This window comes from Felis catus, chromosome A1, assembly GCF_018350175.1.
Source record: "Felis catus isolate Fca126 chromosome A1, F.catus_Fca126_mat1.0, whole genome shotgun sequence".
Lineage (NCBI taxonomy): Eukaryota > Metazoa > Chordata > Mammalia > Carnivora > Felidae > Felis > Felis catus.
Genome location: NC_058368.1, coordinates 211314992 through 211331321, shown reverse-complemented (window position 1 = coordinate 211331321; position 16330 = coordinate 211314992). Strand labels below are relative to the sequence as shown.

The 16330-nt window shown below is 43.0% G+C and overlaps 1 protein-coding gene across 1 annotated transcript in view; it reads right to left on the bottom strand.

Moving 5' to 3' along the window:
- Nucleotides 1-6907: 6907 nt before the first annotated feature.
- Nucleotides 6908-16330, bottom strand: part of AGXT2 (alanine--glyoxylate aminotransferase 2) — a 48111-nt gene continuing 38688 nt past the window's right edge. The window contains 2 exon segments of the mRNA XM_003981518.3: nt 6908-7341; nt 15369-15467. Coding sequence (XP_003981567.2) covers nt 7225-7341; nt 15369-15467 — 216 coding nt within the window. The 3' untranslated portion in view covers nt 6908-7224.

Genomic DNA, 16330 nt, shown 5'->3' with positions numbered 1-16330 from the left:
AAAAAAAAAAAGTGGAAGGAGAGAATTCCTAGAAGAATGTGACCAACAGTCTCAGCTGCCACAGAGCTTCCAAGTAAGGTGAGGACTGAAGACGTTCTGTTGAATTTAGCAGGTAAGGAGTTGTATTAGGGTTTTCCAGAGAAACAGAACCAATAGGATCTAGCTAGTTAACCATATATCCATCTATATAGATATATGTATATATTTATATATGCTGATATAAACGTATCTATGTAGACAGATTTTCTATATGTATACATATATCGACACAGATAGATATATAGCTAAATCCAGAAAGAGACTCATTATAAGTTATTGGATCACATGATTAGGGAGGCTGGGAAGTCCCACAGTCTGTCATGTGCAGGCTGGAGACCCAGAGAAGCCAGCTGTATTTCGAAGGCCCAAGAACCCAGGAGAGGAGCCAAAGCTGCACTTTCCAGTCTGGGTCTGAGGGCCTGAGAAGCAGGAATGCTGGGCAGGAGGAGATCAATGTCTCAGCTCTAGTGGTCAGACAGAGACAGGGCACATCCAATCTTCCTCCACCTTTTTGTTCTATTCTGACCCTCAGCAAATGGCATGGTGCCCACCCAGGCTTGGGAGGTCCATCTGCTTTCCTCAGCCCAGCAATCTAAAGGCTAACCTCTTTGAAATCACTCTGACAGACACTCAGAAATAAGGGTTTATAAGATATCTGGAAATTTCATGGCCAGTCAAGTTCCCACATAAAAATAATCATCACAGGGGTTACCAGCAACATTTATAAGAACAGGTATCTGGGAGCCAGCCTGCAGGGCACTGAGGAAGTGGAGGTGGGAGGTGAGGAAGGGACGGAGCAGCAACCCAGCAGCATAATTTTAGGAAGAGTGTTGGCAGAAAGGTTTTTTGTTTGTTTGTTTGTTTGTTTTTTAATAGGAGAGAGAAGCACACTTATAGGTTGAGGGGAAGGAAGGAGAAGAATGTAGAAAGGGAAAATCCAGCAGAGAATAAACAATTCATGCAGCAAAATCCTAGAGGACATGGATGCTTGAGGTGTGTGTGGGGGCAGGGTAAAGGTTTCTGTGAAATAACAACCCACCATCAACGTGCATGTGGTCTCTGTGATGGATGAGTAGGTGTTAGGTAGTGAGGCCTTGGGGCTCAGGAGGAGGGCAGCACTGCGGATGGAGGACAGGAGGGTGAGCACAAACCCTGGGAGTGGGGAGACTAGTGTGAACTCCGTGGTGTGAGTTGGGGACCTGAGAAGGCTAGGAATTGGGACACACCTTAAACAACGAAGGGAAGGTATCCGGGAACCATCTTGATTCCTCCTGTGGAAACTATGGTCTTCTCCCAATCATCAAAGGGCGACTTTCTTTCTTTCTTTTTTTATTTTTTATTTTTTATTAAATTTTTTTAACGTTTATTTGTTTTTGAGACAGAGAGAGACAGAGCATGAACGGGGGAGGGTCAGAGAGAGAGGGAGACACAGAATCTGAAACAGGCTCCAGGCTCTGAGCTGTCAGCACAGAGCCCAACACGGGGTTCAAACTCACAGACCACGAGATCGTGACCTGAACCGAAGTCGGACGCTTAACCGACTGAGCCACTCAGGCACCCCAGGGCGACTTTCTTTCTAAAATACTCACAGGTACTTTATTACTTGAAATTCTACACTGACATAATATATTTCCAAATATGTATTTCTCTATGTTATATATGTTTCTAATTATATATTCCACATGTTTAAGAAGATAAACCTAAATATATAGGTTTCTTAATACACACACACACACACACACAAGCCTGTATCAGATGACTCATCGTTTATTTCAGATGGGCTCCTTGCTGCCTTAAACTGTTGGTGACATTGTAACATCTATGGATAAAATGCACACAGCACCAAGGGGAGTTGGCTTTTGCCTTTCTGTAAGGTGAGCTGTTAGGCAGATATACGAGGATGGAGAAGACAAGGTCACTCTGCCTTGGCTCTAGTGGTTTAGAGTCTAGTAAGGGACATGAGTTGTATACACAAGAATAGACATTAGCCCAAGCACCAGCTAAGGAAGTTCAGTGTCAAAAGGAAAGAGATGCCAAGGAAAGAGTTAATATTAGTTGAGCAGATGTCGGTGTATTTTCTTATTTATTCCTCATAAGGGTTCCACGACATTATATTATTCTCTTTGGAGACAGGAAGCTTCCGCTTAGAGAGGTGAATTTGCTGGAAACAAATCAAGCGGAGAGTACGCAGACTCCGTTGCATCATGTTGTTCCGACTAATTAAAAGTTTCTGTTTTCACTAGTTGCTGTCCGCAATGACCCTCCCAAACCAGTTCTTAATTAGACGGTTTTCTTGACATCTCTCTGTATGGCTGCTCTTTGTCATGTAATGCGGAATGACACTTCCAATTCTACCAAATGCTCCCTACGTCTGAATTGGTATAATGAAGACTTTGTTTCTGTGTCTTCACTCTTACGAAATTCGGTGGACCTTTCGCTTTTGTTGAGGTATTTTGTGGAGTTGGATTGTACTGTGCCCATTTTTAAAGGGACAAAGCTATGGCCCATTTTTACTGCTTGTGCTGTTGGAAGTGAGCCTTCTGCTTTAAGTAACCCAGAGCAAGGGTGGATGCAGAGCTCAGTAGCCTTCAACCTGCTTCTAATGATGACTAAGATGTTCTGGCATTGACATTCTGATGACAAAGTAGCAAATGTGATGTTCTCTGTTATGCTTTTGTTGTTCTCTACAAGAAAGTGGGATTGAAAAGGTAGAAGAAGAATTCAGTCCTCCTGTGGTTTAGAGACACCTTCTCTGAGGTGAGCTTGAATTACTTGGAAGTTAAAAACTACGCTGATGTAAAAAAATGGAGTTTTATAACAAAACCAAGAGCATAGTTTGTGACTGTATTGTCTCTTTATAAGTGTTATTTTATATCACTTTATAATTGTTATTAGTGGCATAACCAAAGCTTGATGTAACGTGGTCTTTTTTTATTATTATTTTAATTACTCTCTTCTGAGTGGATTGGCATTTCAAGAATTTTTAAACAGCTGCCAGCCTTTTACTTTTATATTCTGATCACATGATTAACTGTCAATATGTTCCTTGTGTGGAAAAAAGTTTACTTGAGCTGAGTGTTCATTATCTTCACTTGAGACCATTTTAACAAGAAAAGAAGTAAAAAAGAGCTTGGCGAGAATGTGGGTTCCTTGCCTTATATAAGCTGGCTTGCCTCCCACCTCCTGTGGGTAGAGCAGAAAATGGAAGGGAGGAAAATGGTGGTGCTAAACTCCTGCCCACGGCTCCAAATGGAAAGAAGTAGAAATCCATCATGTTTATAAACTAGTGAAAGGGATGAATGACCATACGTGCTGTAAGGGCATAATTTTTGCCCTTTTTGCTCCATTCCTCTGATGGCTTGTACATCTTAAATCCCCACCTGCTCCTCAAGAAAGAGGACCTGGGATGCCCTGGTGGCTCAGTTGGTTAAAAGCCTGACTTCAGCTCAGGTTATGCTCTCACGGTTCCTGAGTTTGAGCCCCAAATCAGGCTGTGCACTGACAGTTTGGAGCCTGCTTGGGATTTTCTCTCTCTCACTCTTTCTCTGCCCCTCCCTCACTTGCATGTGCCCCCTCTCTCTCTCTCTCGAAATAAAAAAAAAAAAAAAAAAAAAAAAAAAAAAAAAGAGGAGCAGTTTCTCCTGATCAATAAGCATTCAGATAGAGCCATGAAACTCTCATTATTAGGAAGCGAGACCCAGAACGCTGCTCCCTGGCAGAATTCCACAGCCGGCTTTTACTCTATAGTGATCCCTGGAGGTGAGAAAGTAACAGTGTACACAAGGTCCTATAGGACCCAGGAAGCCACAAGGAATGTGTTCTATGAATTTATCTGAACGACGAAATCTCTCTAGCCCATTCCTTCCAGGAGAGGATGTTTTGGCATTGGCAGGGACCTGGGCTTGAGCATGAAACATTTTGTTTTGCTTGTTTGCTTTGTTTTGGATTTGTGTTTTATTGTTTCCTCTTCATGTTTTGCTAAATTCCCAAATGGTTATTATAAATTTATTTTCAGTGTTTTTCCCTTTTACTTTATTTTTAAAGAGAAGGAATATTGAAAATGAGAAGGCTTTGAAGAGGAACAAAGAAGTAAGTCTTGGCTTCTTTGTCTAAACTCCTTGACCCCATAATTTCCATTGACAACGAAGAGAGGAAGAACCTACCAGGTAGAGTGAACTATAGGAGCAAAGAACTGATGTGCATAGCATGGAAAGAACAGAAGTAAATGCATAAAGGTGGTTGGGGGACAAATTATGAAGGCCTTTTAATGTCATAATAGTTGGAGTTTGGACTTTGTTCCATGGACAATAAGGAACCCTCAAAGTCCTCAAGAGGTGAAAGATGTGAACATATTTATCCTTTAAGTAAGTAACTCTGGTGTCAGTATAGAGAATGGATTGGGAAGGAGTCCAGAATACCAGTTAGGAGGTAGTTTAATTAGTTTAGAGGAGATAATGATGCTGGCCCAAATTAAGGTAGTTTTGGTTGAAGTGGACATATTGAAAAAGCTGTTGGAGAATGTATTCACTAAACTCAGTCATATGAAGGGGGGAAAAATTACTTGGTGGAAAGTAATGCCCTGAATTGTGAGCCCTAGACAAAATGGTACAATTAATCCAGGGTTTCACTGGAGGAGAGATATTCAATGTATTTTATGCCTGATATATTTTAAGGGTCCTTGTGACATCCGAATGAAGATCCAGACAGCTAGAATCTTTGGGCTGGGGCTCAGAAAAAAGGTTGACACTAAGGATGAATATTTGGAAGTCACCAGCATAGTCAGGACAGGTGAAATTCCTGAAGCAGATGAGGTACTCGGAGGAAGAGAGTATAGCATGGAAGAAGAGATGGCCCGGGATAGAACCTTGAAGTTGAGGAGTTGCCAGGAAAGAGACTGAGAAGGAGCCATCAGAGACAGAAGGGCCACACTGCAGAAGCCAAGGAAAATCCTATTCAAAAAGGAGCAGTTGTGAGGTGCTTGGCTGGCTCGGTCACTAGAACATATGACTTTTGATCTCAGTATTGTGAGTTCAAGCCCCACATTGGGTGTGGAGCCTACTTACAAAAATAAATAAATAAAAGAGCAGTTGTTTAGGAAGAACATTGAAAGGAAACGTTACATTTTGGTCATAAGGAAGTCACTGATGGCCTTTTGAGAGGCAGTTTCCAAGGAATGAGAGGCAGGAGTGAGATCCTAGTTGTTGAGACATGGCCAGGAGGCAAGGAAGCATAACAGAAGCACAAAAACTGCTCTTGGGAGATATTGTAGTAAAAGAAAGAAGAGAAATGTAGCTTGAAGGGAAGAATTTCTATTTGCATAGTTCATGGGTTTATAAAGTGCTTTTAATTCATTAGCTTACTTGATCCACAACACAACTCAGGAGGTAGGAAGGGCAAGTGTTGATATGCCTGGGAACAAAATGAGGTTCAAAAAGTGGTTAGAAGGCTCACCCAAGGTCATCTAGAATAAGTAAGTGGTGGAAGAACTGAGTTTAGAATTCAGATCATTTGGCTCTCAATTCAATGACCTTTCCACTTTTCAAAACAGAGCATTTCTAAAACGTTTGCTCTGTTTGGAAATTGGATACAGGAAGGAATTGAACTCCTTGTTAAAGAGGTTTTGATCTTATCCAGGAAACAATGGGGAGCAACTGGAAGTTTCTGTGCAAGGGGATGCCATGTTTAAATCAATAACCAAGGGAGACAAATTTGGCAGTGAGGTATAGGATGCGTTAGCAGAACAGATACCTCAGGGGGTAGGTTACTAGAACATGGCATCCAACTGGACACAGCTCAGATAAACATATATGCATGCTGAGAAAGTTATTTCCTTTCAGTTCTGCAGATCCTCTCCTGTTTGTGTTAAGGAAAGGATATCAGTTTGCCAGCAGTTTTTGACAGCCCTCAAATACTCTTGAATCTCCCTTTTGAACAAAGAGAGAACAAGCCTCAGACTGAGAACATCTGCAAGCAATTGCATTTTGCTAAAACTGAATTACATTGCTTTGTGTTCATTCTATTTGTAGGATTATTTTCCAGTTATGACAAGTAGTACTGATTTCTCATTTGTTCTTACTATAGAAAGGTTACTATCAGTTCTAAGTCAGGTGTTTTACACATATGGAGGAAAAACATGATGAATGCGCATTTTCTAATGACTAAAGTTTGGAAAATTCTGGTCTTGGAGACTATTGCAATAGGAGTAACAAGGGTTTAGTTCAGGGTGAGGGGATGGAAGTGGAAATTGAGAAGAAGGCTCTGATAAATATTTTAATGGAGTTAAAAACGAAGGGGATGGCTATCTTCCTAGGATATCTTCTGCATCATTTCTTGGGGTGCTTATGGCTACAGTAATAGAAAGCTTAAATCAAAAATGTTTGTGCAATACAAAGAATTTATTATCTCAGATAGCAAGAAAGTCCAAGGTAAGAATCTAGGTTTGGCTAAGTCAGTGGCTCATTGACATTACTAAAAGCTCAGCTTCTTTCTCTTAAAAAAAATTTTTTTATGTTTATTTTTTTTTGAGAGAGAGAGAGAGAGAGAGAGAGAGAGAGAGAGAGCATGAGCAAGGGAGGGGCAGAGAGAAGGCAACACAGAATTTGAAGCAGGCTCCAGGCTCTGAGCTGTCAGCACAGAGCCCGATGTGGGGCTTGAACCCATGGACTGTGAGATCATGACCTGAGCCAATGTTGGTGCCCCTAGACTTGGCTTGTTTCTACCTTCCAACCCTAGCAAAGAAGTTTTGTCTTCATGGCCTGAAAATGGCTGACATGATTTGAGCAGTTCCATCATGAAATAAGATGCCCAGTTCAAGAAGACATGTCTTCTGATAATGAAGAATGAAGGATAAAGAAACCTTTGCCTGAAGTCATGTCCATCAAAATACCTTTCTTCAGGATTTATTGTCCCCAAATATGTCAGATGTCATGCATAAACCAACTGCTGGCAAAATGAAATTAAATTACCGTTACTAACTTAAACTAATTAAGATTCATTCTCTGAGCTAGGGATAGAGATCTCTTCCTGAAGGACAGATTTCTCTAGATAATAGAGGCTTTGGTAACAAATGTGGTTGGTAGTCAGTCAACCATGTCTTGGACAACATATACCAATTATATAATTGAATTCCTCAAATTAACCCTTGAACATAAGTGGGAAGTTCTTGAAGCTTATGGTTTTTTATCTTTAAGAATTTTGTTGAGCTCTTCTCTCCATGTGTTGGATTAAGGCAGACCGAAATACTTCCACTGCAAAATGAACATCTGGTTTAGTGATGCACATCGAGGGCGCGATGCGGAAGGTCTGGGGAGACAAAGGAAAATAGAGCAGCAGATCATCCTAGAATCAAATATAACTCTGAGAAAATGCACCAAGCTAAGAATCTAAAACCTTATTTTTATGACATTTCTTGCGTTTCCCTCCTGGGTTGGTCTCCTTCCTTCCTAATGCCATACCCAAGCCATTCGTCTTTTAGTCTCATAAAAATTCTGGTACCATCTGGCTCTGCCCCTCTTCCTTTTTTTTGTCATCTGCTCACTTCCTGGTTTTTCTACCTCCTTCACTGAGGTCTTAGGCACCGATCTACACTCCATTTCTGCAGGCACATGAGGGTGACCTCCATGTCCTGGATACAGCCCTACAAACTTTCTTGATGGCCACAACTCCCAGAAACTTCATCTCGGCATCGGTTCCCACCCAAAGCCAGTGCTGCGAGCTTCCTCTTTGCCAGGGATAACCCAATTTCTGACTCCCATGACATATATCCTTTTCATGAAAACTTCAGTCTCCTTAATCCTCCATAGCTTCAGGTCTTTGCCCCATTCAGTGTCTTCCCTTTTCCTGCCCAGCCAGTGTCGTTGATTGTTGGAACTACTTTCTCACTTGCCCCCTCATTTTGTGTGCACCCCACCCTCTGCTGCTGCACCCACCCACACAGGTTCCAACCTTGGTCAAAGCTGTGATTGAACCACACGGCTCCAACATGGCAGGCGGGAAGTGTTGGAGAAAACCTTACTGCTGGGGAGACTGACACCATTAGATTGCCAGTCTCCAACTTCTGCTGGTCCAGAAATTTCTCTGGTCTTCTGTCAGCTTCCTTCCCCATTCTAAACCTTTATCATCCTTCTCAATTTTCTCCAACTCCTACGCCTCTCACTCTGTTTCATAGACAACCTTGCCTCATGCTTCTCAGAAGCTGTCAGGAAAGATCTTTCTATAAACTTGTTTGCTCCCACATCCATTCTTCCATCCCTGCCTGAAGGTGAACAGAACTAGGTGTCTTTACTATTTAACTCCAAAATTTGTGCCTGTGCCCTTGGCCCTGGATACTCCTGATGAAGGAGCAAAAGGCAAGCTGAGGGAAAGGCACAAACTAACACCTTGTAACCCTCTCCCCCCAGGTGGGATATATGTGTCATTTCTCACGCACTACTGGCTGCCCAAGAACAAAGGAAAGGGAAAACATGGTTAACTGATAGAGATCAGCTAACTGATGATAGTCTCGTCAGTCTGCAACCGTCTTAATGATTTAAAAGAAAAACGACAATCTCCAGAAGCCTATAGACTCAATTTCCTGGAGCCTTAACATCACCCTCCCCTCCACAGGATAGAAATTCTTTTTTTTTTTCTTTTTAATATTTTTATTTTATTTTTGAGAGAGTGCAGGCAGGGAAAGGGCAGAGAGAAAGGGACAGAGGATCTAAAGTGGGCTCTGAACTGAAACAACAACAACAAAAACCCAAAAAACCTCTTTCTGAGCTTTTCATTTTATTTTTTATTTATTTATTTATTTATTTATTTATTTATTTTTCTTTCTGAGCTTTTTAAACAAACTTCCCCAAGATTTAAATTATAAAGGAAGTCTTTTTGCCCAATTAGGCTTACTTTATTTGTTGTGTTAATTTGCTGGTTTACGTATTTGGTGTGATATTAATATCTTTAAGATCATAAAACTAAAATGGGTAAGAATTTCTAGAACTAACTAAAAGCTGCATTCAAACTGAGTAAGAATTAGTAACATGGAACTAAATGAACTGAAGAAGATGGTGATTGATAGGTTTTTGTGACTCTGGTTTGAAACATTGCTGGTTCTCTAACGTTTGCTCTTCCAGATTAAGGAAACTTTCTCTTAAGATATCCATGAAATACAGAAGTGTGATAAAATATTCCTTTGTAAACAAATTGAAGCATTTAACTTTTCTTTCTACCTGAGCCCTCTGAAATTCAAAAAGTCTCAGTGAGTATTCTTTCTTCGGTGGCAAAATCACAGTTATTTGCATTAAGTTCAATAAGCATCTGTTCTCCTTGTAACAGGACACCACTGGATACATTGGTCATTTTATCCAGACTTTGACTGGAATGTCATGTTTGAGAGCCATGCATAGACTCAGCTATGACCAGACAGCTTTCAGGAACCAAGGGTGACTTTATGAAACAAGGAGCCATAAATCCCCTTGAAATGTTGGCCTGATACTTTGCTTACAGCAGCCTCACCAGGTGAGTAAAGAAGGTCACTTCCTGGCAGGTGCAGGGACCTCAGGATATTTGGGGACCTCGAGAAGAGGAATTTGCCCACATCTGCAGGTACTGCAGTCCTGTCTGATGGCCTGTATTTGGCTTGGCTTCTGCCTAGAGGGGCTACTAAAAGTTCAGTCGAGATTCCTTACGAAAAGTTCCAGCAAAGCAAATTTTAAAAGATCTTTACGATCCATCACTGTACTTGCTGAGCTTGTGTATATCATTTTACAAACAAATTAGTCTTAATTTGGCTATCTATGAAAATGAGGGTAATCATAGAGAAAAATTATGTCTCAATAACACATCTCCGTAGATAGTAAATTTTAACACTATTTATTGTAAACTAGACTAGATCCTGAATTCTTCTGGTTTCCTCACGTATTTGGCTATGGCTCTCCAACTAAGATTCCTAATCTTCTTCTATTCTCTTGACTTAAAGTCATTAAACACTAAAACTATCTTTTTCCTAAAAGCCCTAAGAACTGATGCTGGACGACTTGACGTAAATTTCAAAGAAAGTGCCACAATAGCTCACAGACAGACAATCTTCTTGCTTGTCATTCTCTGAGGATAATAACAAGACCCCATGGGCATAGGATTGTTTGAACAACTGGAAAATGGGATGGATTCTCCCAACAGTTGTATATGAAAGGCCTTTTTTCACTATAGACCTATAAGTAAAGACCCTAGTGCTTTATTAAATTAGTCGCTTGAAGCCAGGTTAATGAATAAAGCTCTAAATGAATATGCAAACCATATCCTCCCTAAACCTGATCTGACAGTAACGAGCAACTGACCCCATATAAACCCAGGGGACATGGTTTATTTAAAAGAGTGGAAATTTAATACAGCGGGAGACTTAAATCTGAAATGGGAAGGCCCCTACTGGGTCGTGTTATGTACCCCCCCAGGGCCAAACAACTAAAAGAACAATTCATGGGGTGCCTGGGTGGCTCAGTGGGTTAAGTGTGTGACCCTTGGATTTGGCTCAGGTCACAATCCCACAGTTCATGGGTTCCAGCTCTACATCAGGCTCCATGTGAGGATGCTTCAAGCCTACATCTAAACATCTCACTGGCAGCGCTCGAGACTTTGACACTGGGCTTGTAATTTGCTCCAACCATTAACCTATATTTTTCTTTTGTTTCTATAAAATGCACCTCTTATTAATTACCTGATTGCTTACTAAACAAAACAGAGACTATATGATGGCTAACATGAACTGTTACACAATTAAAGCCTCAAATGACTCTCAAAATAGCATTACATTATTACACACTGAAATAACCCAAATGCATAAAACAGTTCTACGAAACAGAATGGCATTAGATGTTCTAACTGCTGCACAAGGGGGAGCTCCTGCTCTCATACCTACAGAAAGCTCTGTATACATTCCAGATTGTCACAAAAATATTTCTGGGTTTCTAACTGACATGAATACTCAAATTAGCATTTTAAATGATCCCTCTCTTGCCTTTCATGATTGGTTATACTCCTGGACTGGAAGAGGATTTTTGTCCACTACCAAAGGACTCTTATTTGTGCCTTTTGTTATTTAATTATGGTTTGCTATTTTCTCCCATGTCTCCCTTCCTGGTGCCAAGACCCCATCGCTACAATATCTTCAAGCCAACAGATGATCCTTTCTACTCAAGGAGGTTCATGTATGTTGCCCATGTTGGATTCAGCTGCCTCTGTCCTTCATAACTTTCCTATACATTCTCTGACTGACCCATGTTGACCTGTAGATAGAAATGTCTCTATGCTCCCACTCAGCAGGAAGAAGTTACAGAAGATAAGACCTTCCGCCTTCAACAACCCTAAAGATTTAAGGGTCAGAATTGTTCAGGAGGAAATGCTGAGGGAGCAAAAGTCAAGCTGAGGGCAAAGCACAATGTGTGGCTTTCCTCAGGCACTCCTGACTGGGCAAGAACAAAAGAAAAGGAAAACCAAGTGGTTAACTGATAGATATCACAGTCTGGCAGCAGCACGTAAGTCTCCCTCAGTCTGCAACTGTCTTAATGATTTACAAGAAAAAAAGCAAACTCCAGAAGCCTATACACTCAATGCCCTGGAGCCCTAACATCACCCTCCTCTCCACAGGATAGAAAATCTTATACAACCCCAGTGCAGCTCTTTCTGCCCATGGGTAACCTTTCCCTGTGCTTTAATAAAACCACCTGTTTTGCACTGAAGATGATGGGGTTTTGGGTGATGGTGGGGTTTGGAGCTGACGGCCAAGAAAGAATTCTTGAAGACATCTTTGGTGCAAAAAGGTGAAGAGTGAAGAATGACCAGTTACATACTGTGAAGTTGGGGGAGGTAAAATCAAGAGGAAGTTTCTTAAAGGGATTTTCCATATGCTAAAGGCTCATAGATTTCTGGAAGCCTAGCCATTGTCAAGTTAAGGTTGTTTTTTCCTCCTGCAAAGCATTAACATTAAGACAGTGGGGGGGGGGGGCGGTTCCTGGACTTTAGGGTATTGATAAGATTGCCCCCCTTTTTTGTAATTGTACTAAGATATTAGTACTGATGGAGACCCTATCAGTTTAACCATTTGTTTTCTGTCCTTTCCTTTGTTCTCTGGCAGCCAGGAGCTCCTGAGGAATATTACACGTACCCCACCTGCGGGGTGGGGTTGAGGGGTGAGGGTGGGGGTGGGGTGTGTGCCAGCTTGTGCTTTTCCTTTAGCTTGCCTTATGCTCCCGCGTCAACGATGTCTCAAGCATCCCGTTCTCTTAAATCTCCAATGTCTCAATCCTCCTCAGCCTATAAACAAGCAGACGTAAAGCTCTGCTAACACAAATTCAAACCACACCAGATATAAATCTGTCGACTCCCCCCCCCCACCCCCCCAATTCTAGCTACCATACGAATGCTATTGTCTCTTTTCATCCAAACTTACTAAAAAGACTGGTTAATGCTTATTGGCCACTATTTTTCACTCTGCCCTCCATCCCAACCCACTGCAGTCTGGCCTCTGCCTCTGTCAACTTTCTGACAGCACTCCAGCCAGAGCTGATGGGGTTTTGAAGCGTTGGTGGGGGTCTGGAGCTGACAGCCAAGAAACAATCCTTGCGATGTCTTCGGTGCAAAAAAGGTGATTTTATTAAAGCACGGGGACAGGACCCCGGGCAGAAAGAGCGGCGCTGGGCTTGTGAGGAGTGACTGGTTACACACTATGGAGTTGGGGGAGGTAAAGGCAAAAAAGGAGGTTTCCAAGAAGACTTTCATATGCTAAAGAGGACTCTGAAGATGCCAGGGGCCTTGCTATCCTCAGGCTAAGGTTGTTTTTCCTTCTAGCAAATCATTAGCATTAAGACGTTAAGGAGTTCCTGGAGAATACTCTGTATTTGCCTCAAATATTTGTCAGGGGGCTGCAGGTCATAAGGAAATTTGATTTTATCTACCATTTCCTTCTTGCTTTCATCCCCCACCTCGCTATGGAGGGGAGGGTCATGTGATATGGGAAACAAAGGCAGGAGAAAATGGCAGATAAAATTAAATTTCCTTATAACCTGCCGCCCACTGACAAATACTTGAGGCAGGCAGAGTAAAAGGTCTCTCCAGGAAGGCCCTCCTGTCTTAAGGCAGCATGTTCAAAGCTGCACTCATTCTTGCCACCTTAAAACCACAACTCCACTACGGGTGAGCTCAAGCAGCACCATCAGCCCCCCCAACCCCCCCAGACTCAAGGCCCCCAGGCTTGCCCCCTTGGGTTCTTCTCTTCAGAGCAAAGATTCAGAAATCAGACCGCCTGAGTCTGGATCCTGGTTCTGCCACTCACTGGCTGTGTGACTGGGGTAATTTACCTGACCTTTCTGTGCTTCTTTTGCTTCATCTGTCACATTAGAATAATAGTATTTCTTTCATAGGCTGCTTGAGAGCATTCGCTGTGTCAATGCAAAGTGTTTTCAAGAGTGACAAGCATTAAGGCTCTGTGTTATTACCATTCACTGCCTCCCTTCTGCTTCAATCACACTAGTGCCCTCGTAGCTCTTTGCCCTCTGTAATGTTTCTATACATGCTTTGAGTGTTTATCTCATTGTGTAACGCAGGCTCAGCTTAGCTAGAAAGTCTGGGCCGGGAGTCCCTTCTCTTTCCTCCTGTAATAAATACCCCTTTCTATAGCTGTCCATGAGCTTGCTACATTGTATTGTAATTTGCTCTTTCTATGTCTTTCTCTCCTGCCAGCTCCAGTGACTGGATCTTATTTATCATTATAACTTTCGTATCCAGCGTAGCAACTGCTGTCTAGCACTTAATTGTTTTCCATATAACTAAGAAATAACTAGGTATTTCTAGTAGGTAAACAGTTGTTTCATGTTGATAAGTTACAGGTCTTAGGATTTTTAATCATTAAATTCCTCTGATCTGTACAGAAAAATATTTGTGACCAGGTCAAGGAAAAAAACGTATCAAGACTCTCCCAGCAAAAGTGCTCATTCTGTTTTTGCTTGATGGCCTTTTTTGGGGGGGTTATTTCTTAACAGGCTTCAGGGGAAGTTGAGGAAAACTTATAGACACAAAAGAACACAGTGATGTCCCCTTGAACAAAGGTAGAGAGTGTCAAGGGTCAAGAGCACAGGTAGAAGATCTAAATCTGAACAGGAGAGACTCCTCATTCCCCGAATCTTTCAGAAAGGAAGTAAACAATGGATGTGGGCTGGGGCGCCTGGGTGGCTCAGTCGGTTGAGCTTCTGACTTGTGCTCAGGTCATGATCTAATGGTTCATGGGTTCGAGTCCCACTCAGACAGCTCAGAGCCTGGAGCCTGCTTTGGATTCTGTGTCTCCCTCTCTCTCTGCCCCTCCCCTGCTCACACACACACACACACACACACACACTCTTTCTCTCTCTCTAAAAAATAAATAAAAATTTAAAAAATGGAGGTGGGGACAGATGAGTTTACAAAGAGACCTTCTTTAAGAGTTTCCATTTTCTCAGAGAAGTAGGAGGCAAGAGCGTTCACTGAACTAGAGAGAGAAGTAGAAATGGAGCAGGGAAACTGGGAAGAATGATTGACGTTGAAAATGGGAAAGAAAGAAGACAAAGGACAAAAACAAATTAAGGGAGGAGCAAGAGCTACCCTAAATCTTAAATTTCTGCCCTGGAACCACGTCAGGGGGAGGGCCCCTCTGGTATAAGAGATTTGGGAGAGGGCTCCAGTGACAGCGGCAGAGCATGCCCACAGGGCAGGGTCACACCAGGGGCCCACACCTGACTGGGGCTGTACTTGGCCTTTCCAGGAAGCAAGCAGGGAGAGCTGGTCCCTGCGTCTCCAGCCTCAGGGTGAAGGGCACTGCGACTGGCAGGTTCTGGGTTCTCATTAGGGACCCAACCAGTGTGGTCCCCCACCTGTCCAGCAGGGTCACCTGGGCCAGCACGTTCAGGTTGCTCCTGGGCACAGTGACCACTATGTCCCAGCAGGTTTAGGGTCCTCAAAGTCAGAGCCCAAGGCTGGGTTAAGAAGGACTAGCATTGCTTTTACAGGATTAGAACCAATTCGTACAGGAGACAAACTAGTTATTGCATGATTGTGATGACTCTACTGTGACCTATACTGGAAATCCTCTGGTTTGCGGGTGCATCTTTTTGTGCCTTGTGAGACCCTCCTCGGAGAGCTGCCATAATGAAACCTCTTGGACACAGCGCCCTCTAGTGGTCTGAAGGCCTCCCTGCACTTTTCTCTTGAAAATACCGAGCTTTGTGCCCAGAGGAAGTGGGGCCGGGTGGTGAAGCCAAGTGACCAGCACTGGGACATCAGGGAGACGCCTAACTAAAGGGGTAGGTAAAGACCGGTCTTTCTCTTACCTGGGCAAAAATGCCACCTCTGCCAATTATAAGCCCCATGCGTTTGCAGTCCTCATGGATTTGATTTACTTCTTCCTGGGGAAGTGGTTGGCGACCCATCTGCAAACAAAAATATCTCCTATTTGGATTTGAATTGTTAAAGACATCATCTATCAGAGAGAGAGAGAGAGAGAACAAAAGCAACTCAAGCAATAAATATTAGTTTTGATTCCAATTCATCCCAAATTCTCAAAAATAAAACTGAAGGCGAATGCAGATGGCCAGTGACTCTTGGCTCTGCTAACGGGTATCCCGGGAGCTTGGTTCTTTCGTAGCCAGATTTGGAGGGGGCTTTATTCTCAACTCTTCACTTTGTTTTGCTCATGTAAAGGGCTCATTTCAAAGTCCAGGAGATGGCTCCAAAGTTATACCAGGGCAGGAACAATCCAGGCCTTCCCTGGGCCACAGCTTGGCCTGGGCAGCTGGGGTGGGAAGACTGTCTCATCTCCCTGACTTGTGGAATTTGCTCTTTCTCCCCCAGCACTTAATCCCCCAAGGTTAGGAAAGGTAAGCACTTCGGGGTGGGGGTGGGGGGCAAGAAGCTCTTTCAGGTTACCAGGCATCTGAAGTTGGTCCCCCCCGGGGGGTCCAGACAGGCCAGTACTGCTTTGGTGGCACTGGGGTGGGGGCCGGTGCCCTTTCTATGTGTCTGTCTTCCGAGCCTGATTACAAATGCCTCCTGTTGACTTAGTCGTTTCAAGTCTGACTGTGTATCTGCCTGACCTGGAGGCCTTTTCAAACCGCAGACATTCGGGGCTCAGGCTCGGCCTATGGGATGAGGAGACTTGGGGCAGGCCTAGGCATCTGGGTTTGTAAAATGCCCAGCAGGTGCCCACCCTGGGAATCACTGCTGTGATCCTGTTTTGGGTGCTGAGCACGGCCACCGCCGCGTGTCTCTCTTTTGCAGCACGGCTGTGGTGATA